The sequence below is a fragment of the Camelus ferus genome, chromosome 18 (assembly GCF_009834535.1).
Source record: "Camelus ferus isolate YT-003-E chromosome 18, BCGSAC_Cfer_1.0, whole genome shotgun sequence".
Taxonomy (NCBI): Eukaryota; Metazoa; Chordata; class Mammalia; order Artiodactyla; family Camelidae; genus Camelus; species Camelus ferus.
In genome coordinates this window covers 12426859-12451758 of record NC_045713.1, presented here as the reverse complement: position 1 = coordinate 12451758, position 24900 = coordinate 12426859, and the positions used below count along the sequence as shown (strand labels likewise).

General features: G+C 41.7%; 1 protein-coding gene across 2 annotated transcripts in view; it reads left to right on the top strand.

Moving 5' to 3' along the window:
- BAIAP2L1 (BAR/IMD domain containing adaptor protein 2 like 1) overlaps positions 1 to 24900 on the top strand; it is a 71224-nt gene that overhangs the window by 10673 nt on the left and 35651 nt on the right. The window contains exons 2-4 of one of the 2 annotated variants that reach the window (XM_032460044.1): positions 12080 to 12155; positions 12711 to 12782; positions 16647 to 16733. In XM_032460044.1, the coding sequence (XP_032315935.1) occupies positions 12080 to 12155; positions 12711 to 12782; positions 16647 to 16733 (235 nt within the window). The remainder of the gene's footprint in view (positions 1 to 12079; positions 12156 to 12710; positions 12783 to 16646; positions 16734 to 24900) is intronic. The other variant, XM_032460045.1, reaches the window with a different exon arrangement.

Here is a 24900-nt window from a genome sequence, read left to right as displayed (position 1 = left end):
AGCTACACCACTGCCGGGCCTTGCGCCGAGTGTGATCATCTGCACTGAAAACTGCAAGGAAAAGCGGTTTCAAATGATTCCACCGGCAGAGATTTATCATTTATCATTTACCTTTGTGAAACTTTTGTCTAGTATTTAAAATGAAACGTTCTAGTGTTGAATGGGGTTCAGACCATTATTATTTTTCCTTAAGTTACTTTATCAAATGGTCATGAAGTCAGAGTACCTATAACATGGTTCTCCCACCACAATTTCTTTTTAAAAGTTACGATTGAAAACCTAGATTCTTACACTAATCACTGGGTGGGGGAGCTCCGGGACTTCATTTTCTTGACAGGCTTGATAATTTTGTCCGAAAGACTCGAACAGTTATAGAACATGTTTCTTTCTCACACCAGTGTGTTGCGCCCTTTGTGTTTTGTTTAACTGTGCTTGTGCTTCAGAGCATTTCTTGCTGCCTGAGTGGGCAGGGAGTGGGGACAGTGGCGTCTGTTACAGAAATCTGTTTCTTTAAACAGTGAAATAAAAGGTCACAGAGATGTGATTGCTTCTAGTAACATATCTTCAGAGGCAGCAATACCTACCTTCTGGTTCTGGCCACAGTGGTTCTCCTCGCTGGGTTGGTTCTTAAGAAGCTCGAGATCTGCCTGGTATTCTCAGAGCTCTGAGAATATTCTTCTAGGAGAGGCTAAGCCCAGAGAGATGGCCATACGCTTTACTGACCACTGGCCCAGTGGCTTCTTGTGCAGAGGTCATGTGAGGGGCGGAGCCATGTAACCCTGTGCCCCTCATGGCTTCTTTTCTAGCATGCCCTTTGCCCTCTGAACAACCACTTTTGCAGAAAAAAACTGCCTGTAAACCAAAGCCTCCATTATGAATGAAGAGAGGAAAGGAAGAATGAAGGCAAAACAATGTTTAAGTCTTAAGAGTGTCACGGAGTGGGTGCTTTCTGGGGCTGAAGATTTCCTATGAAACCATCCTTATAGAGAGGCATAGTAAGGATTTTCCGCCTGGAGAAATATTTACCAAAGTCCTTACCCAATCATAGCAGGAAAGACAACCGCTAATCCAGCAGATTTGTCTCAAAATAGCTGGGTTATCTTTTTCTACTAATGGGTCTAATTGATTTTCACCCTAAGAGGGGAAGTGGCTGTAACAGCTTCACGGGCAGAAATGCTCTGCAGACCAGAGCATTGTTCCGCCGGCTGCTGGACCAGGGTTCGCAAGGATGGCGGATGGTGGGCATCTCAACATCTGGCCCTTCCGTGGGCAGGCTCATTAGAAACCACCGAGGAGTGAGCAGAGGCAGCCAGCTTTGTGGCGTTCTGTGGCCCTAAGGGTTTAGAGCCTGAATCCTCAGCGGCCTGGAACATCAAGAAGAGTCAAGGCGTTTTGTTGTTGCCGGGTTTGGTTTTGTTTTGTTTTTTCCCTTTTTAAAAATATAGCTATATTGAGGTGTAACTTATAAACTATGAAATTCACTCATTTTTAGTGTACAATTCAGTGATTTTTTTAAGTAAATTTACTGAATTGTGCAACTATTGCCACAATTCAATTTTATAACATTTTCATCATCCCAAAAAGGTCCTTTGTGCCTACTTGCTGTCATTTCTCATTCTCACTCCCAGCCTCAGGCAGTCACTAATGTATTTTCAGTCTCTCTAGATTTTTTAGACTTCACAGAAATGGAATTTCTGGATATTTCATAGAAATCATACAATATGTGGTCTTTTGTGATTGGCTTCTTTCACTTTTGTATAATGGAATGTGTCCACGTTGTAAGGTTTATTGGTACTTTATTCCTTTTTATGGCTGATTAATATTCCATTTATGGATGTTCCACATTTCTTCATCTACTCACCAGTTAATGGATGTTTGGGTTGTTTCCAACAAGACATATTTTATATATTTTTTTTATTGAAGTATAGTCAGTTTACAGTGTGACAGTTTCTGGTGTACAGCACAATACTTCAGCCATAAGAACATACATGCATTTGTTTTCATATTCTTTTTAACCGTAAGTTACTACAAGATATTGAATATGGTTCCCTGGGCTGTACAGTATAAGCTTGTTGTTTACCTATTTTGTATATAGTAGTTAGTAGTATCTGCAAATCTTGAACTCCCGCTTTATCTCTTCCCACCCCCTTCCCCCTCCACACCCCTGTAACTGTGAGTTTGTTTTCTATGTCTGTGAGTCTGTTTCTGTTTTGTAAATGAGTTCATTTGTCTTTTTTTTTTTTCCAGATTCCACATATAAGTGATATCATATGGTATTTTTCTTTCTTTTTCTGGCTTACTTCACTTAGAGTGACACTCTTTATTTTTTTAAAGGCCACATGACTGCCTGATACTTAAGAAGTAATTTAAATGTCAACCCTATAGAAAAGCATAGGGTTGGGGAGCAAAATTCACAAGGAAAGCCCTGCACTTCAAGATTTTGGAAGCCTGTTACGACTTAGTAGGTAGAGGGCAGAGTCTTGCAGCCTTTATGAGCCTCTCATGAAGTGTTACTTTGAGCTAATGAAGCTGCAAGCAGTGCATCACTCACTTGTGAAGTCCTGGCTGTGGCTATTTAGCCCTCGGGGTCCTTGTGTCTGTGGCAGTGTGTCCTGAGCTGAGGGCAGTCATGCAGCTGATTCGTCCTCGAGCACATGCACCTGTTATATATACTTCTTAAAAAATTCAAAAACTGCTGCTGCTGAGTACCTTTTGGGCATTAGACAGTCCAGGGACTGTTCTCGGTGCTGGAGGTACGGTGGTCCTTGGCCCAGTTTACGTGTAGTGTCTACTAAGACGGTAAACAGGTAATTTCCTGTAAGGGAGTGACAAGCCTTTTAAAGAAAGAGAAGCAAGAAAGAGGAGCCAGCGCAGCTCTGGGAGGGTTGAGGAAGTTGTCTGGGAGAGGTTTGGTGCTGAGACCCGGTGGGCCAGGAGAAAGGCCTCCAGGCAGACAGAGCAAGTAGAGGCCCCGGGAGCGGAGCTCAGAGAACAGCCCAGAGACCACCGTGTCTGGAGCGCGGAGATGGGGGACGGAGCGGGGCCACAGCCCAGACCGGCTGGATTGCAGGAATCATCTGAGCTTTTGGTGCCTCCTCCTACCCTGTGGTCAAAAGTTCAAAAGTCACTGATGACTTTCTGATAGACAACAGAGCTGAGGATCAACCCTTAGAATTTACCAGTAAACCACCTTTCATTGTTTCTCTTCCCCTGCGTAGATACTTCCAGTGGGTACTTTTTTAATGCTGACAAGGGAAACAGTTTATGACACTTAAAAAATACTATTTTGCACCCATCAGATTGGCAGAAAGTATGATAACACCAAGTTGGGGAGTGTGGTAAGAGAACCCTCCGACAGTGTTTGTGGGGGCGCACACACGCAGCCACGGTCTCCGCAGTGTTGGGTGGCATCTAACAGGACTGAAAGGTCTGTCATGCACACTGGGGCTCAGCGATTCTATTTGGAAATAAATTCTTCCCCGCGGGCACACAGAGACTTGTATAGTTCCTTGCCACACCGCTGGTGTTAGCAAAAACTTGTCCGCCATCTAAACGGCACTTAGTAGAGGCCATCGAGAAAGTGGCTTCTGTGGTTGTGGGGGAATGGGAAGTCCGACATGGTCGGGCAGGCCAGCAGGCTGGACGTCTGTGTGCAGAACGTCTTCTTCCTCGGGGGAACCGCAGTTTTACTCTTCGTCTTTCAACTGACTGACCAAAGCCCACCCAGATTATTGAGGAAAGTCTTAAGTCTACTGGTAGTTACCACATCTACAAAGTTCCTTCACAGCAACAACTAAGTTAGTATTTAGTTGACTAACTAGGTACTGTAACCTAACCACAGAACAAAAATTAGCTGTCACGATGGGACACCATATAGAAGTTAAAGAAGAATTAAGTCAGTTAATATATATCAAGGTGGACAGGTCTCAGAAGCATAACGCTGAATAAAAAAAGTGAACGTCAAATGTTTTATGATACCATTTATTTTATTAAATGCACAAAGCAAAGTTATTTATCAATCCTGACTAAATACATGTGTGTGTAAAATAGGAGTTAGAAAGTTAACAGCAGTCTTAATTAGCCATTCCCTCTGGGGAGAAAAAAAGGGCTATGAGACCTGGATGGGGTGGTTAAAACACTTTGTGGTTTTGTAACGTAGTTCTGTAATGCTTTAATGCCTTTCCAGCAAAGGAGTCAGTCTGGCAGCCCTCACAACCGTTGCTGTTCTTAGAGGGCTGCGGGTAGTTGTGGCGTCTTCTTTTCCGTCCCCAGCGACTCCCCTTTTTTAAGGGAAAGAAAGGGAGAAGGTCAGAAATATTTGCCCAGGTAGGATGGGTCCATATTGTGGTGCTATTAGAAGATTAATTATATTCATCAGAAATCAGGAGTAAGATTACAAGAATGCATCCAAAAAGATGAAATATTGTAGAGACTCCCATAATTTCTCACCCTAAAATAGTGCTGTCTGTGATCAAAGCATTTTCTTCTCACTTTATTGCACAATTCACTTCACAGAACTTGTATTGAGGCCTGACTGGCGAGTACAAAGGTTAGTGCCCCGGCCTGACTCTTCCTCTTGCTGCCTGACCTTCAGCAGGGTTTTTAAATTTAACATCTCCAAGCTTCGTGTCTCATCCATAAAATGGGGGTAATAATAATTGTATCATTAGGATCTAACGAGAGAACCCATGTAAAATGCCTGGCGTGGAGCCTGAAACACGGACTCCATGGTGTCAAACGCATCTCAGACGGAAAAAAAGGAATATAGAGTTTTCAACAGAGTGAAAGCAGGTAATAACTGGACCTCCGACTTCCTTTGCACCGCCCACTCCTGGAGGTTTTTGTATTCACGTGTCTCTCTCATCCTCTGAGGCAGGAAAGCCAGTATCCTATTTTCATGTTACAGAGAGGGAGTGGTGGTACCCGGAGGCTTCTGTGTAGGGAGGAATGCTCCTCCTTTTGAATAGCTAGTATTTCCGAGCTTTTGTCTTTCCGTTTTAATTACTGCAGTTGATTCAGGGCACACCAAGGGTCAGTCGTCTTGAAGAACGCTTGATGAGTGCCCCATAAATACTAGTTATTGTTTCATTGACTCCTCATACCCCTCATGAGATGGAAATTGTAATTTTTCCCATTTTATAGAGAAGACTGAGGCTCAGCAAGGAAGGATGTGTTTTGCCGAAGAGTTTAAGGCCAAAGCGTTTTTTGTGCCATGTTCCCCCTGCCCCAGGGTCACGGCTCCTGGAATGGCGTGTTGGGAACTAGAGACCATACGGCCCGGTGCATGATGCAAGCTGAAGTCAGACAGAGTGCAGACCGAGGGGGCCAGGGCGTTGTTCACGTTAGCCTGCAGGAAGCGGTTTTGTGTGTTTATATATTCAAATGTGAATATTTCTGCTCAAAAGACGTCTCAGTTGTCTAGATGTCTGATTTTCCTTTACTTGGCTTCTGCTCAGTATTTAAGATGGGTATAAAACACATGACTCTTCTGACCATCTGTTAGCCCGCAAGCATCTGCCTTTTTGCCACTTACCCACCAGTACTTTACCTAAAGGCAGGGGATGAAATCATGTATTGATGTTAGCCTAGGAACAGCAGCTTCCCACAACACAAGGAAGAAGGAAGCGAGGTTTTCTGTAAATGACTTCTATCTAGAAGTGTTCTCAGTTAACCCTTATTAACAGTTATTCTTGCCACATGAAATTAAAATGTGCCTTGATTAATTTAAGCATTCGTGACATTGCTAGATTAATTGGTATGGGATTATTTAGAATAAAATATCGAAAATTTCAAAGATACATCCAGTATCTGAATCAAGTTATAAAAAAACTCCCTATTAAAGATTCTTAAATCACTTTTAAAGCTTATTCCAGTGTAAATATTACCCACATTTTTCAACTGAGAAAAATAATGCACTGAAATATCAGATAATTTTTCCTTGGTCTTGTAGAGAACAGGGAAAAGAAATGGAAAGAGAAATCAATTCTTAAGAATGTAAAGTCAGTTCGGTTTAACTATCTGGCTAGTCCTAATTGTATTTATTTACGCTTCATAATGAAGTCTTTAGTTCAGTAATGGTAAAGGTAATTTTTCAAAAATGAAAGAAAAATATAAATGGTGTAGAACTTAAAACCATCACAAGACTGTAGAATTCATTCTAAAATGATCTGGAACTCTGCAGGAGGCAGAGGAAATGCATGAGATAAATGGACCAACTAGAAATCTGGGGGAAAGTGCCTCGGCACTCTTTGGAATAGCTGCCCCCGGATGCTCCAGTGCTGCTGCGCTTCTGTGGGGGCACCTGCCATCCACCTGTGCCTCGTTACAGGTGCGGCACAGGCAGAACTAGTCATCCTGCTTTAGCCCAGACTATCCATATTCTTCCCTGAATGAAAATGCAACTCATTCTGGTTCAGACTGGTTTGACAAATTATCCTCCTTGCCAGGCAGTAACATTGGAACACACACTAAGCTTTTGTTATTGATTGTAACAAAATAGTGCTTCTTGGCCCGCTAATGCCTTTTATAATTTATTTTGTTTTTATACTTGGATTCTTAAACCTTTTATTCTCAGTGCCAAACTTAAAATGGATTTGTTCATTACCACTGGTGATTCTCTCTAAATTTTAGGCTCTATAAACAATTCAGGTCTTAACAAGCCTTGACACAGCATGACCTTTGACCCTACTGCTGCCCTCCCCCCAAAATGTAGGACCCATCCAATTCACAAGGACGTCCACTGCTACTATAAACACTTTTACAGACTGGAATCCAAAGGCCACACTGCTTTTTTGTTCCTGAGTTTAAAAATACATGTACTTCAGCTAAAATAACTAGATTAATGGCCAAGAGCCAGTGTAGAAGTGGATTTTCCACTCTTCAAAGAGGCCAGAATTTCCAGGGGAATAATTTCTGTTGCTAAACCTAAAATAAAGTGTATATTGATTCTTTCAAGCTTAAAAACTCTTGTATTGTTTTCTCAGAAGCTGATTGTAGTCTCAAGTCTTAGCTGAACATTTTTTCTAGTAGTCACTTGGATAGTGTTTTATGCTTGGTGTTTTCTTATGCTTAGTGTTAACTTTGGAAGTTCTCATTCATTGTTTTTGATATTTTAAGATGAGAGTTAAATGTAAACATTTCAAGAATTATATCAAGAAATTAAATCAATTTCCCTTTTTACTGAACAAGCTGAACTAAGAATGATCTTAAAAAACATGAGCCTGGGCTTCGTTTTTTGACTGCTTGTCTGCTGGAGGACAGGGTTTGCTCTGCGTCAGTTTCTTTGTACATATTCTTACCAGCTAGACTCAGCCACGTAAGAGCATGATAAGAATTTGTGTGTGTGTGAGATGATAAGAATTTTAAATGATGGTTTAAAAATACTTTTATCTTCTTATTAGAACTTACATTCTTACCATCCAGACTTGGTCTCATAAGATTATTATAAGGATTTCAAATGAGATATTTGGGTTTTTTAATTTTATTTATCTTTTGGGGGGGAGGTAATTAGGTAGGTAGGTTTATTTGTTTTAACGGAGATATTGGGGGTTGAACCCAGGACCTCGTGTATGCTAGGCAGGCACTCTACCACTAAGCTATACCCACCCCCACTTAAATGAGATATTTGAATAATAGCTATATCTTTTTATTAGAAAGCAACCACTTTCTAATGAAGTTAGTAGATTTTAAAAATTATTGCAATCTCATATATTGCCAATGAGAATGTAAAATGGTATGGCCAACTCTGGAAAATAGTTTGGTAGCTTCTTATGAAGTTAAACATACACCTGCCATATGACGCAGTAATTGAACTACCAGGTGTTTATTCTAGAGATATGAACACTTAGGTTCACACAAAAACCTATACGTGATTGTCCCTATCAGGTTTATTTGTAATTGTTTACAAAAACTGGAAACAATCCAAAGGTTCAACAGTTAAATGGATAAACTGTGCTACATCCATAATATGGACTGCTACTAGCAAAAAGAACAAGCTGTTGATACGCCCAACAACTTGGATGGTTCTTAAGGGCTTTGTGCTAAGTGAAAAAAGTCAGTCTCAAAAGGTCGCACACTGTATGATTCCACTTGTAGAACATCCTCCCAATGACAAAATTATAGAGATTGAGATCAGTGGTTGCCAGGGGTTAGGGCTGGCGGGGAAGATGTGGCTATAAAGGGGTGGCATGAAGGGAGACCTTTGTGTTACTGGAACAGCTCTGTATCATAATTGTGGTGATGGTTATACAAATCTATACATGTGATAAAATGTCATAGAAACAATAAACACCCCAGATTCGTGACATAAAAACTGATAAATCCAAATAAGGTCTGTATTTTTAGTTAATAGTGTTGTACCAATGTCAGCTTCCTGGTTTTGATAGTGTACTGTGGCTATATAAATTACCATTGGGGGAAACATATACGGGAACTCTGTGTACAGTTTTTTATAACTTCCTGTAAACTGTAAACTATATGATCGTGTACTGAAGCTTACCGTCTTGCAGAGAGACTGGTGGGGGACTTGGCATTGGCTTTGGGGCTTCATGGCTATTGGTTGTGAATGAGGCTCGAATAGCTGACTGGCTCCCGTAATACAAGATGAGTGGGCTTCCAGTGAAGCATGGCGGATGGACCTCGTGTGTTTTTTTCTTCTTTCTTCTGAGAACACATTAAAATGGTGGCAAAGGAACTTAAAAACTCTATAAATCCATAGTGTAGAGACCTGAAAAAGGAAATGTCACTTGACAAAAGGCCTGAAGAAATTTGAGGTGATAGAAAATGGATGGAGGGGTGGTAGCTGCCTTAAGAGAACCAAAAGGACCTGCAGAGAGGAGCACCGATGAGAGCTGAGCCATTCACCCCAGAGAACCCCAAAGTGGGAGGAGTAGGCCCCTCAGAAAGCAGGGACGGGGAGACTAGAGTAGGAGTTACACAAGGTGGTTAAATTGCCAGGCTCTCTTTGCTGCCCCAGCCACCACTACTGCAGCTGCTCCCTCTGCCTGGCATTCTGGAGGTTCAGCCTCAGGATGAGTTGAGTCAGAGGAGCTCTCAATTGGAAACACCACTCTGGGGACTGGAATTCAGGAAAACTTAGCACAGTAAATTGGAGTTCCCTATCCCTTTTCGGACCTGGGGAAGCCGACCACCTGGTGATTGCCCCTCCCCTTGCCCAATGATAGTAAACTAGAAGCTTCTGGAAAGACCCAGTGGCCCCTGGTTACTGTCATTTGGCCAGTTTCTTTACAGCTGACTTGCTATCCCAGTCACTTTGAATGAAACCTACTGGACAATAACCACCCCATGGGCACACCCAGACACTTCTAGCCAACATTGTAGGGCTTTTCTCCTAAATACAAACTGACAATCAAGGATCACCAGACATTTGAGGAAAGCCTCTAGCACAGAAGATAGATAGGTACCAAACAATGAGAAGAAATAACCAGATAATTTGGGGAACTGGAAGAAAATACAAAAAAAAAAAAACAAAAAACCCCAAAAACTAGTGTATTCGGATAAAAGATGATCCTACATCCATAAAACAAGAACAGGATGCTTTTAAAAAGGAGTAACTGGGGGGAGGGTATAGCTCAAGTGGTAGAGCGCATGCTTAACATGCATGAGGTCCTGGGTTCAATCCCCAGAACCTCCTCTGAAAATAAATAAACCCAAGTACCCCCCCCAAATAAAAAATAAAAAGGAGTAATCAACAAACTTTAAAAAGCCCAAATTTAAAATATGATATCAAAAGTTCTTAAAACATAGTAGAAGTAGAATGTAAAGTTAACAGTATCTATCAGAGACATAGGAAAAAAAAGTGAAAAACTAGAGAAAAAGCATAAGATGATTAGAGAATAAATCCAGGATATATAAAATCTTCCTCAGTTCCAGAGAAAGAGGCAAGAATCAAAACAGGAATATTTTTCAGATCTAAAGGGCATAGTTTTCTGTATGGATAGGGTCTATTGAATGCCCAGTAAAATAAATGAAAAAGGTACCCACGCTGAGACAGACCATTGTGTAGTTTCAGAGCACAGGGATAAAGAGAAGTCTTCCAGAAATAAACAACAAACGTCATATACAAAGGAAGATGAAATGACAACCGACTTCTCAATGGCCAAACTGGATATTAAAGACAGTGGAGCAATATCTTTAAAATCCTGAGGGAAAATCACCTTCAGTCTATAATACTCTGCCCAGCAAAATATCAATCAAATGTCAAGGTAAAGATAATTTCAGACACGTGGCGATTCAGATTTACCTCATGCATCATTTCTTAGTCATTCTTGGAGAATGATCTCCAGGAAATAGGAATAACTGAAGAAAGAGGAAGATGTGGAATCCAGCTAATGAGACTGTAACGCAGGGGACCAGAAAGGGACGTCCAAGGGCAGCAACATGGCATGTTCAGTCAGGCCAGACTGAGCAAGAGGACGGAGAGTCCTTGGAGGAAGTTCTGGGGGAAAATGGAATGGAAGATTAGCTGACAGCTTTGTACATTTGGAAAATACTGATAGGCTTCTGTGCAATTCGATGGAGCACGTGGAGACATTTAAGGCAGATACACGGGAAAAACTAAGGGGGTGGGTCTGGGGAATGAGGCACCTGTCAGTCCCAGGAGAAGTAAAAAGGATGTATCAAGAAAGGAAGCATAATCTTTGGTACATTCCTTGCTTTATAGTGACCAGTATTTACAAAGTCATATTAAACCCTTACTGTTGATTTATCGGGAAACTGTTATTTAATTATATAGGAAAGATTGGGGAAGGGAAAGCGGGGTCATCCACTGTAGCAGAAAGCCAGCAGTGATTGTCCAAAATTGAGAAGTCAGGACTATTAATCAAAACTGTGACAGTACATACAAAAGAGCGCTTTCAGCCAAACCGTAGTATGGGAGTAAGGCCAGGGATGGGGAGGGTTGAGGCAGGAGTTCTTTTTCATGATGAGCCTTTACCACTATTTGAGAAAATAACAGTTACTATATTCTCCTTTTACTAACTCACAATGGAGAAACTTTTTATCCTGAAGAATGTGTGTGTCAAGTATCTGTCCCTTTGAATGTTGTATTTTTTTTTTTTTATTGCCTGGTCCTCTACAGACAAGGTACTCACTTTGGGAGAGGGGGTGAAGAGATGTGACTGGTCTATCTGGAATGATTAATACTGTGAAACTTACTGTTTGTAGGTGGAACAAATACATTCGGTCATCGTGTATTCTGAGTCAAGAAGCCAGAGCCCCACAGGAATGATTTCTTGTCTATACTGCAGATTTAGGGTAGCATTTTAAATTTAGACCAATGTTCTAGACAATTGCCTGTCTTATACTTGTCGTAACACTTGTCTCTGTGTTTATGACTTTCTAGTGATAGAGAAATGACACTTACAAAAGTTAAAACCATGACATCTGCAGAGATAGAGCATCATGAAATCCATGGTGGGATACCATGCCTTCCCATCCACTGCTGTGTGCACAGGACCTGGTGCACACTCCATGAGGACCTAATGAATGAACTGATTGCTAGGGAAAAAATGCCATGACACCTAGAAAGAAGGCTGCAGACTGGCCTGTGTCCCAGGGTCACCAGCAACACGACCCCCGTTCCCTCCGCCGGTAATTAGGCCTATCAGAGACAGAATCTCTTGGAAATTTCTGTTCTGTTGATAGCCAGGACATTGCCCATATAATTAAGTTCTGATCACGCCCTTAGTGCTAGCGTGACAGCCATTAACCTGCTTGAACCCAAAAGGGAGCATCAGCTCTGGGCCCTCAGCCCCTGCAGGGTATACTCTGTAGAGACAGGATGTCTGCTGCTTGATCCACTTGCAGGAAGTTCTAGACAGCCGCTGGGCAGGCAGGGAACCACCAGGGTCACCTGTGCCTTGGCAGTGTGCGCACCCGTTCCATCGGTCAGGAAATAAATGCTCTTCATTACTTTCAAATCAACATTTGTGGCTTTGTAGACAGACTGGACTGTGTCAGGCACGCACAGGGATCCTAGGCTCTGCAGTGACAAAATGTGAAGATTACCTGGTTTCTTGTTTGCTCATTTTATTAATTTGTTTGTTTTTGTGCTTGTCAGAATGTTATGGAACAATTCAATCCCGGGCTACGAAATTTAATCAACTTAGGAAAAAATTACGAAAAAGCTGTTAATGGTAAGTCTTTTCTGTTGTCTAAATTTATAGAATGCATTTAAGGCATTCATTAAATATTTTTCTTAATTATTTTAATAGCTTGATATTGAATTCTTAAAATATCTTTTAATTGGTAGAAATTGTTTACAGTTTATCTACAGAACTTTGCAGTGTTAGGATATTAGTGTATTTGAAATGAGTAAATTGAATAGTAGGCTATCAAAGGACCATCTCTTAAATATCAGATTTTGCTTCTTGACACTCCTTAATCTTTTATATCATTGCCATAAATACATTTTCTACTTTTTATACCAGATTCTTTGTAAACTAGTAACATATATAGAAAGTGTACTTAAAATATTTCTCAGTACCCTGAAGCATAGGGATTATTCGCCTTTTTGTTTATACAGAAGGGCTTGTCTCTGAGTGTATCACCTTTGATAGAAATGTGAGAAATACAAATTTTAGCCTGAATGGAAAAAAACACCTCAATTAAAGGTTGAACTTTAATTTCAAAATGAGTGCTTCACTTAAAATGAACTCAAGCATTGGCTTTTGTCTCTTTGTGAACCGGAGTGGTTTGCTGGTTTGGATGGATTGCCCTGGAGGAAGCTGGCATACATCTGCACATGCATCCCCTACTACAAGGTGAATGTCACCAACAAAAACCCAAGGTGCTGACAATCACCAAATTCTAATATGTGGAAACAGTTCTCTCCAGGTAGCAAGTGTCACCCCCAAAATACTCAGATCCTGGCTTCACCGTCTACCCTGGCTCACTAAGACCAACAAGTAATACAGGTAGAAAATTAGTCTCCAACCTTTGGAGATTTGAAGAAGGCTTCAGATCAAGCTTGTGTCTTTTTCCCGTCGTTTCTCTCTTTCACTGTACCCTACCTTTGGCTGTTCCCTGTTGATGTTCTGGAAATAAACCTGTGTCCTCACACTCTCAGCATGAGCATGCCCCAGAAGAGGGCATGTGCTGGCTGGACTTGGGACTTGGGGTGACGGGTGCACCGTTGTCGCAGTCACTGGAAAAGTAAACTGCGTATTTACTTTCCCCAGGATCTCTGTGCTCCTGGCCAGACGTCTGCAGTGTCAGGAAATGCTGCAGGCCCGGGAGGAAAGCCCCCCTCCCTCCGGCAGTGTCAGTGACTTCTGTGGGTGCCCCTCCCTCCTTCAAAGAGCGGGAGCCTTGTTTTGCAAGTCCTGCACAGCTGACTCTCCTCTGATGATTGCTTAGTCACAAGGTCACAAAGTCATCGCTTTATACGTCCCTGTGAAGGAAATCACTCTGACCTACAGGGTTTCTTTCTCTTTCTGGCATGAGCTGCCTCTCTGAGGCAGAGTTTTTTTTAAAAAGGTGATGTAATGAGCAGCCCACAGCTAAGCCTCCTGCTAGTAAGGCTTCTCCCCAGAGGACCCCGTCACTTTAGACACCTCCTGGGGACTATTCTGCACTTCATAAGGTATTTCCAGAATTTCTGCAGGCTGTCTGTTTTTGGCTGAAGCCATTGAGAAGCTTAGATAAAGTCTGTAAAGTCTTTGGTAAGACTCTGTAGTGTAGTTGAAGACACCAGATGTGAGGTCAGCAGTTAGACTGTAACTCAGGGCAGCAGGTACAGCTAATGAAGAGCATGGGACAAGCAGCGTTGGGGAGGGTGGAGCAGGCCCTGTAGGAGCTAACCTAGTTGACAGATGTTAGGTTTTAGAAGGCAGACGCTGCTTACTAGTGCTTCAGGCAGGAAAGAGGGCATCCAAGCCCAGACCAGGGTGCACCCTGGCATGGGTGAGGAGCTGTGGGGAACAGAAAAATATAAGGTGGAGTAGGGTCAGATCATTAATGCATCTGGATGTTGCTGCGTAACACACTGCCCCAGAGCTTAGTGGCTTAAGACAACAGTAGTTCACTGTTTCCAGCGGAGTTAAAGACAGTGCAGTTGTTCGTATGCCTGGGGCTCGCTCTGCAGCTGCTGTCAGCCGGGGCCAGGGCTGGGCTGGGGCTGAGCTCGCTTCCTCCCTCAGGCAGAGCTGGCCGGCCCAAGAATTCAAGCCCCTGTGGGAGTCATGCTTGCTGGTACCCCACTGGCCAAAGCAAGTCACATGACCAAGTCATCCTCCAGTGTCCTGGAGGACTACACAGGCTGGGAATTCTGTGATTCATTGAATTGTGATTCATTAAAGGCCATGAGTATAAAAATTTACAATGAACTCTGTGCAGTGGGACAGGCTTACCCTATGGGGAGTGGGAGGCCACTGAAGGTGTTTGAGCAGAGTTCAAAACCTAGTGAAATCATATTTTAAGGAAAAATTTTCAGGTAAAAGTATTTAGTTTAGATTGATGAAGTAGCTGGTCAAACACTAAAATAGAACAAATAGGTGTCATTCCTTAAAACAACAGGGGTAGAAAATCTCTAAAGTATTTACAAAGAGGAGTAAAATTACGAAAATAATAGTTTAGTTTTTTTTCTGGATAAGTTATATAATTTTTAAGTTAATGCAACTTTATCATAAAAGCTGAATATTTTACTAGACTGAGATGGTTAAATAGTTTTAAACAAAGTCAAAAGTTAATGAAAAAATTTCAGTTTAACGTGGATGCAAACCAAAAATTTTAAGTGTTGCGTAATCCTGTTTTACCATTCTCCTACTAATTTGCTTTTCAGCTTATCAGTACCTTGCAGTTTTAAATCTTCCTACTAAAATATTACGTATATTAACTTGACAGTTTACTGGCTACAAACCTTGTTTTTAGGTGGAGTCATCTCTTTCTCAATGCTAGCTGAGACCAAAGAGTCCAAAAGCCCAATGATTTAGAATCAAGGAAGTGAAGTACCTTAGCCAGAGTTGCATGCACTGCCTCTGATTCACCGTTGACCTTGGGCATGTCCCAGAATATCTCCTTTCTGATCCCCTTCGTGAAACGGGGATAACATCACCTACTTATATCTTAATTTAGTTGGACAGATTAATTAACTTAAGTAATGATTTGGAAAGTCTCCATGAATGGTACTTGTTATTGCTCTTTTTTATAATTACGCTTTGCGGTTATCCTCAGTCTTCATTAAATAACAGTACAGTAGAGCACTACATCTCCTAAACCTGTATATATATAAATTTTATAATTTTTTAACTCTACAAGACATGTAAAAATAGATTAATTTGCCATGAAAATACTAATTTTTATGGCCTGCAATATCTTCGACTGGATTTGTGCATTAATTCATTCTGGGCCCTCCTCTCTCACCTTTTTTTAAACTTGAAATACTTTCTAAAATCCATCTTTAAAAAAAAAATCCATTATCAATGGGGGCAAAGCAGCTGGTGTGGCCTCAGGTTTTCTTCTCCGTGAAAGGAAAGGAATCTCAGAGATTCCTTAGGGCTTTTTATCTCCAAAATCCTGTGGTCTCCAAAGCTACCAAAGAAACTGATGTCTGTGTACGAAGCCAGCCTTTGAAGTGAGATAAAGTAATTTTCTCCAAAGCGACACCAAATAGACTGGGGATTATTGAAAAGCTTGCTTGTGTCTACCTTCAGTCTCCTCAAACCTCACTAGTTGTAAAGAGAGAGAAGGAATCAGTATTAGCAGCTTCCACTCGTTTGTCCAATACTCACCCTAGTAGGTCATTTTATAGATTAAAAGCCTTGTTTCAGAAAGGATAACTAACTTGCCCAAGAAGGTCATGTTGTTGGAAGTATCAGTAGAGTTCAGTCCTAGGTTTGTCTTGCTCCTGACTCCCCTCCCCGCCCCCAAAAAAAGAAAGAAAAAGAAAAGGAAAAAAGATAAATTAAAAGCAGATTTCTATGCCTTATCATGTAGTTTTCAGAATCAGTTTGAAAGGAGAAATGTGATTTTTAAGATAATTAGAGTCCAGCTTGTACAGCAATAGAAATCTTCTTATCTCTCCCAAAAAGGAGGAGAAAGAAAAGCAGAACATTCAGTTATTTTCCAGGTAATTCCATTGTGTTTTGAGATGGTAATGTATTTCAGATTTCAGAGATTTTTCTCCTGGCAACAAATATGTTGCTTGTGTCTCAGAATATCTTAGAAAAAGTAAAATTACCATTGAAGGCCCAGGTTCCTAGGCCACCACACACACACCCCTCTGTGAACGTCGCAGACCTTTATTACTGTAGAATATTCAGCTTGGAAAAGATTTTTCGCTGGAGTGCATGTGTTCCAGCCCTAATCCCATGTCGGGAACACATCCACCCTGGAACTGGCATCAGGAGTGGGCTGGGCTTTCCCCGGACTTGCAGCCTCTGCTCCGCAGGTTCCCCAGGGCTGGTCTGAGGCGAGGATCCCATGGGGGCCTCCAGGGGCTGGGGGTGGCTCCAGAAGAGCAGTGGAGGGACCTGCCTCTGGCACAGCTGCCGAGCCCCAGCCCTGCCATCTGAGAGCCACACTGGCCTCAGCCGGAGGGACCAAGGGACGTTTGGGAGAAAAGCTCTGTGTCCCTTCCTCCTTTCCTTGTCGAAGTAATGATTTTGTGTGTCACCTTCCCCGTCTAGCTATGATCCTGGCGGGGAAAGCCTACTACGACGGAGTGGCCAAGATCGGTGAGATTGCTGCTGGGTCCCCCGTGTCGACCGAGCTGGGTGAGCTGACCATCCTTTATACATAAACCTAACTTGAACCTTGGTTCTGGGGCCTTCATCCTGTGAGCCCTGCTGAGAACACATGAAGTGGGCCAAATCCAGAATAGGAAAAAGAGCGCCAGTTCCACACCCCAGTGCGTTTGCTTCGGGGACGGCTGGCTCCTCTGCGGTCTGTTGAAAGTGGGGGCTTAGGGCAGGCTGCGGCCGGGGCTAGAAGCTGGGCTTCTGCCCCTGAGGTCAGGCCCTGGCTCCCCTCTGATCTGTGACGCGTGAAGCCCAGGGAGCTGAGACCCACATTTTTAACTGAAGAAGATGTGCCCGGGCCTCCCGACTCTGGCAGGAGTGTTTCCTGTGACTCACCGAGCAGAGTAGGAGTCAGGCTCCTTTACGTTCTCTCTTGGCTCTCGCTGCTTCCCCAGTTGCTCTCCGTTGTGATTTTTCCGGTTTTGCTGGTATGAATTGATCTCCTGTGCACACACGGAGGGCAATGGCGGCCACACCTCTGCAGCCCGAGGTTTCTATTTACAGAGCCAGTCACTGCGCCTTCTCCAAGGCAGGGGAAGTGGGCTTTTTTTTTTAAATAGCCCCCCCACATAACTATCATTTAAAAAACTTGTTGAATGTGTGTTTTTCTTTCACACTTCATAATATTTGTCATAATTTGAAAGGTTTAGAAAACCAGAGGAAAAGATGGGTCCAATGTGTGTTTAAAGAAAAGTGTCCATCTCCAGTTAAAAAGTGGAAAGAGACGCAGAGGAGGGGCACAGGAGCGTATGTTTAAAGTTCACACAGCTCACACCATTTCTGTATGAAGTGTCCTGAGGGTTTTCAGAATTGCTTGGAAAACTCTTTAACTGACCCATAAAAGCCAAAGAACGAATTCAAGGTGTGATGACAGCTCTGGGGTTGGGGGCTGGGCTTCTGAGCATTCAGGGGGTCTGGGTGCTCATTACCATTCTCTGACAACTGTTGTCCTTGAAAAGTTCATGTAGAATCTTGAAACCTGTAGACAAAACCTCAGCCTAAAGTGAGCGGGATGATGAATAAGTCAGCACGGCTATGTTTAATACAATCAGGTCCATGTAGAGAATTTTCAAAACCCTCACTTGTGTTTGTTGGCACCATAACTTCTGCTCATTCTGGCAAGATCTAAACCACAGTAACTCTGTCCCAAGTAGGATCCATTTAGTAAAATACACACTGTGTCATAGTAGACAGAAGCAGATAGTAAAATTTAGGACATTTGAGAGATGATTGAGATGATTATAGGGTTCCAAAAATAGGATTAAATTAAAAAGAAACATCCTATTTGAGTCAGGCATTGGGGGAAAAAAATGAATGACCTTTACATTAAAACATATGGTGCTTTGACTCACTGTCATTCAGTTTGCCTTTTTAATGTTTTATGGTTCTTGCCACTGTTTAAATAAGACTTCTGTTCCACACCTTACTTTATTCAGCTGTGAGTTCATAATGTTGAATCAACTATTTCCACAGCAACCATGTTGTTATAAACACGGGCTTAAAACTTCAGTTTCAATAAGGAAAATATGCTGCAGTGGTGAAGTTTCTTTCATGTGCCTGTATTTCGTTCAGAGGGAATGGAAATCACTTGCTGTATTTTATTTTTGTTCCAAGTTGTCCTTTTGCTTATATCCACTCTGTCATAGAGTTAATTTTCTACTCACTGCCCTTCCGTGATGAAGTGCGGTCTTTGTTGGAGTTGGTTCTGTAGGCCTAACATTTACTTATTTTGATTTGCTTAGTTTTTTATTTTATTGTTAAAGTTTAGACTCAGATACCACCCTGCATCTGTTTAAATTCCTGTATAGGAGAGCATTGGGCAGTTCATAAAAAAAAGAGAAAGACCTAAGGTAGATAATATTTTTCTCATTTTTCAAGACGGTCTTATTGTCTGGTTACTGACTTTTTGGTATTGGTATTCATAATTTTATTATGAAACTTGTGTTATAAAATCCTATCTCTTAAAACTGAAGGGGTGTGACAAATATGAAGATAATGAATCGTTTCAAAATTTGCCTTCATTAAGAGTATTATCTCTGGGAGAAAATATTTGCGAATGATATGATCGACAAGAAACTAATTTCCAAACTATACAAACAGCTCATACAGATTAATATCAAACAAACAACCTAATCAAAAAATGGGCAGAAAATCTAAATAGATATTTCTCCAAAGAAGACATCCAGCTGGCCAACAGACATGTGAGAAGATGCTCAGTATTGTTAGTTATTAGAGAAATGCAAATCAGAACTACAGTGAGGTATCGCCTCACACCAGTCAGAATGGCCATCATTAAAAAATCTACAAATGATAAATGCTAGAGAGGGTGTGAAGAAAAAGGAACCCTCCTACACTGTTGGTCGAATATGAATTGGTATGGCCATTATGGAGGGCAGTTTGGAGGTTCCTTTAAAAACTAAAAATAGGGGGAGGGTATAGTTCAAGTGCTAATGTGCTTAGCATGCACGAGGTCCTGGGTTCAATCCCCAGTACCTCCTCTAAAAAAATAAAGAAACCTAATTACTTCCTCCCCACCAAAACAAAAGAATGGCTTTAAAAAAAAAAACCTAAAAATAGACTTGCCATCTGATCCAACAATCCCACTCGTGGACATATATGCAGAGAAAATTATAATTCAAAAAGACAATGTTCATGGCAGCACTATTTACAATAGCCAAGACATGGAAACAACCTAAATGTCCATTGATGGAGAGATAGATAAAGAAGATGTGGTGTGTGTACACACACACACACACACACACACACACACACACACACACACACACACACAATGGAATACTACTCAGCCATAAAAAAGAATGAAATAATGCCATTTGCAGCATCATGGATGGATCTAGAGATTATCATATTAAGTGACGTAAGTCAGAGAAAGACAAATATTACGTATCACTTATATGTGAAATCTTAAAAAGACACAAATTTTATTTACAAACCAAATATAGACTCATGGACATAGAAGACAAACTATGGTTACCAAAGGGGAAAGAGCAGGGGAGGGATAAATTAGGAGTTTGGGATTCATATATACACATTACTATATATAAAATAGATAAACACAAGGACCTACTGTATGTCACAGGGAACTGTATTCAATTTCTTGTGGTAACATATAATGGAAAAGAATCTGGAAATATATATATGTGTGTATGTATATGTATAACTGAATCACATTGCTGTACATCTGAAACTAACATTATGAATCGACTATGCTTCAATAAAAAACAAAGTTTAAAAAACAAAACAACAAAAAAGTATTATCTCTGAAAGACCTTTGTTTCCCACCCAAAAAAATAATCCTGTAGTTTAAAAATTTTTACTTTAAAAATTTTGCTCTGGATGGAAGAGAAAGGAATGCTAAAGAATTCTTGCTGCTTCTAAAGCTTTGATTATAAAAGTAGTTTTCATTTTAATGTTGAATTAAATATTTTTTAATGTTGCTATAGGGCACATAACCTTTTTCATTTCATACATATTTTTACATGAAATTTCTGTTACATTTATTCTGATACTTTTGTGCTTTGGGAGGTGAGTGAAGAAGATACCCTCTGGGTAAAATATTTACTTAATTCATAGAAATTTGTAGTGAGGATTCAACTTGGAAAACTTGGCCAAGTACATTATGAATGTTAATCAGAGTGTCAAAGCTAAGCATTTCAGTCTCTTCTCACTTTAGCTGGGGGTAGTGGGGTGGCTAAAGCTGGAGGAGAAAGTTGAATAGCCTGTTACTCTTTGTCTTTTGAATCTGCCTCTTGGTAAGACAGCACTACAGGAGTACCATTTTCTGATTTCTAGCTTTGAGTGTTTTCATTTTGATATTCCTCTTTCGACATCAGCTCACCCTGTGTTGTGTGAACCAATTAAGATGCTTTTGCCCCAAAGTAACAAAATACTCAACTAATAGTGGTTTAAGCAATAAAGATGTTTATGATCCCACATGCAAAGTAGCAGGTTTTTGGTTGGTTAATCATTACTAAGGGGTCTGGTTCCTTCTCTCTTCCTTCTCATCCTCAAGCCTAGCTCCTCACGGCACCAAGACGGCTGCCATTGCCAGTGTCAGGTGTTACATCCTCCCTCCTCCCATTCTGTCTAAAAGCAGGAAGATGTGCCCTTTACAGAGGAGGAGACCTTTTCCCAGGAGTCCCAGCACACATCCTTTTGTGCCCCTTGGCCTGATTTGGATCACACGCCCTGACCCAGCAGTGGGAGAGGTTTCCTTGAGATGGTTAGCCAAGGAATACTTTGAAGAGGAGAGGGTATGGCTGATAGGAGGGCACCCAGTGATGCCACCAGTCAGGCAGCTCTGGTTCAAAGGTCTTGTTTCGGTGACAGGAAGAACTTACACAAATATCCTTGTGTTAGCTGTGCCTTGGGCACTTGGGTTTTGCTCATGTCTCTGATGAGTGTTTTTCTCCCCCATGGGTTGTGTGGTTTTACTACCATGTGTTTACATCGTGATTGTTGTGATTGTTGTTTCTCCAGAAGACCACACCCATCCTTCCCAGTCTATTCCCTTTTGAGAAGTGGGACTCTCAGCACAGAGAGCAAATTTGGGATTTGGGGTAGTTTTTGGTTTTCTGCCTTTTTGTTTTTCTTTTCAAGCCTTCGGGTATCTTATAGTCATGAACTCTGGCTGCATTTTTCCCTGCCTCTGCTTCTCCTTTCTTTCCTCCTCTCATCGTCCTCTCTGCCAACAGGCCACGGTCTCACAGCCTTGTCCATCATCGCTATATTTCTTTTCAGTCTTCTCTTCGTGGGAGCATGTGCCGAACAGCCAACTTGAGCGCTCGCTCTCGGCCGAGCACAGGACCCAGCGCCTGTCGGGGCCCTGAGTTCAGCACCCCGCGTAGCTCCCTCAGCAGTCCTGCAGAGCTGGGCGCAGGTGCTCTCACTGTCTCCGTTCTCCTGGTAGAACTCAGAGGTGAGCTGTGTGCCAAGATCACACAGGTGGCAGGTGGTCAGACTTGAGAATCTGAGCTCCTTGCCTCTGTGCTTTACTGCACTTTACTGGGGTGGAAGGAAGGAAGGAGCATCCAAGAAGGGGTCGCTGACGAGGAAGAAATGGGAACCCCATGATGGGGACTTTTTCAAGAAGGAGATGAGAGGGCATCATCAGTGTCAGAGCAGCTGAAGACTAGGGAGGGGCTGGCAAGCGTGTGATTAGAGGTCACTGGTCCCCTTGGAAGTGGGGGTTTCACTATGGTCCTGACCACAAACACCAGGTGCCAGGGGCTTCAGGAAGATGGAAATAATGGAGAGGTTTTACATACATACGTAGAGGTGTCTGACTTCTTGTAAGTATTTCTTGACTTCCTGCGGTGCTTCACGTAGAACCTCCAGTCTCATTAAGTGCCCGCTGTGTGCCAGGTGCTTCGTGCGGTGCCTCATCCCGTCCTCAGGAGCCCCAAAGAGACTTCGCCGCCGTGGCCTACAGGACAAGCACTAACCCCGTGCTGACTTGGGGAGGCTGATGGACCTCAGTAAGGGCAAGCTTGGAGGTCACAGCCTTCTGCGTGGTGGTGAGATACCCTCCGCGGGCAGCCGCGCTGGGTCCACTGTCCTTAGCCCTGTGCTCGGCAGCCAGGCAAGGCTGAGCGAAGGCTGTGGAGTCATGCCCCCTACGAGAGGATGGTAGGCAGCCTCGGTGCTGCCTGGGCAAGATCCTGGGACCCCGGGCGGGGAGGCCAGGCCAGAGTTTATTTTCCCCTGAGACTCTGCACCACACCTAAGAGGTGTTCAGCAAAGCTTACGTTGTTACGTTGCCCCTGTCCACTTGTGCAACCTTGGGCAACACTTCACCTCTTGAGTGGTTGGCAGGGCTGAGGGGAAGGAAGGCAGCACGTTCGGGGTTGTCTGAAGATGAAATGAGAAACGCGCCCTGTGTTTTCTAAAGCTTCCAAGGACAGATGCCTCTCTTTGTCACTTCATATATTCACCAGTATTTGAGAACTCAAAAAACAGTACCAGTTTTTTTCAGTGACATTACTCTCTTCCATAAAATAGGTAATATGAATTTGTAAGAATACATATTTTTCCTTTATTATTCTTGATTATTCGTGAAAATTTTTTCAGTTCTCTCCATTGTATCTTTGTTTTCTATTTCATTAGTCTCTGCTGTTACCTTTATTTTCTTCTGTACTGTCTTCGGGATTGCTCTGTTACTCTTTCTAATTTCTGAAATGGTACATTTACCTCATTAATTTTAAATACAGTTGTTCCATGACCTTTAAAAATGTCAGAAACATTAAAAACTCTCTTACTGTCCATTGTAAATGTATAAGGAAATGGAAAAAAAGTAAAACTGCTATGTATTTAGTACACAGTAGTTTGAAGCATTCAAAACACCGGTAACTAAAGCATTTTTATTTATTAAAAAAAAATAATAAACCTCGAGTCGTTTCAGCAGGACTCGGTGACTTCCTGTATAACTTAAGATACAGTCTGCTTTCTCAAGTTGTCATGCTCCTCTCTGAGACTGAAGCAGCTTCCCACATTTTATCCTGGGTGATTTCAATGTGGTGAGAGAGCCTTGAGAGTTCCTTTAAAGTGAAGTGTTTGCTGGCATCACTTTCTCTGAACCATCATCCTTCTCATCACAGCCATTTTCATCCGTTATGTTGGTGAGTCTGCGCTTCCCTGCATTCCGGGGGCTGTACACCCAGGGTCCCTCAGCACCGCCACAGGCAGCCATGTTCTTCTGTAACTCCACTGACGCTCCTGGTTACCGCTTAATTTCTTTGCTGCGCTTTCAGTTACCCATGTTTGTAACACGTCCCATGGGTTTGCCACTGGGAAGGAGGCAACACACCTACACACTTTGCTCTCTGTGTGCTCTGTTTGCAGTCCTTGCCTCAACACCACACCCTCTTAATCACTGTGACTTCACGATAAATCTTGATATCTGGTAGTAAATATCAAGTAAAATAAGTAGATCTTCTTCTTCAAGATTGTCTTAGCTGTTATAGAACTTTTGTATTTGCATGTCTTTTAGCATCAGCTTGTCAACTTGCACTAAAAAAACAAAACCTAGGATTTTGAATGTAGATTGAATCTATAGATGAATTTAGGGAGGATTGGCTCAATCTTCTAATCCATTGAGATGGTATATCCTTTTAGTTACGTGGGACTTCTTTAACTTCTATTAAGCACTATTTTGTATTTTTTCATTGAACAAGTCTTGCAGATTTTTATACATGTATTTTTAGATATTTATGGTGTTTCTGTCCTATTATAAGTGGTACTTTAAATTTTTTATTTTCTAGTTTGATTCCATTGAGTTTTCAATTTAACTGACTATTTTTCATTACTATAAGTTCTGTTTAGTTCTTTTGAAATCTACAAATTTATCATATTTTTATAATTATAAAGATAGGATTTTATAATATAGCTTCATTAAGATCTAAGTAACATACAGTTCAATTCACCCACTTAAAATGTATAGTTCAGTGGGTTTTAGTTTGTTCACAAAGTTTTAAATTATCACCACAGTCAACTTTAGAATATTAACCCATTCCAAAAAAGAATTCTCATACCCATTAGCAGTTGCTTCCCATTCACCCCCAACTCCAGCCATATTTAACCATTATTCTGTCTCTATAGGTTTGGTTTTGCTGGACATTTCATATAAATGGAGTTGTATAATATGTGATCTTTTCTCACCGGTTTCTTTCACTTAGCATGATGATTCCAAGGTTCATTCACATCCTAACATGCACCAGTTCTTCCTTTCTTTCTATGGATGGATAATATTCCATTTTATAGATATACTGCATTTTGTTTATCCGTTTTATCAGTTGATGGACATTTGAGTTGCTTCTACCTTTTAGCTATTAAAAATAATGCTGCTGTGAACATCAGCAAACAAATTTTGTGTATATATACATTTTTCTTTCTCTTGGGTAAATACTTAGGAGTGGAATTGCTGGTTCATGTAGTAACTCTAAATTTAACCCTTTGAGGAACTGCCAGGCTGTTTTTCAAATTGAGTGTACCATTTTACATTCCACTAGCAGTGTATGAGGGTTCCAGTTTCTCTGCATCTTGGCAACACTTGTTATTGTCTGACTTTGGATTATGGCCATCCTAGTGAGTATGAAGTCCTATCTACGTGGGTTGTGATTTATAT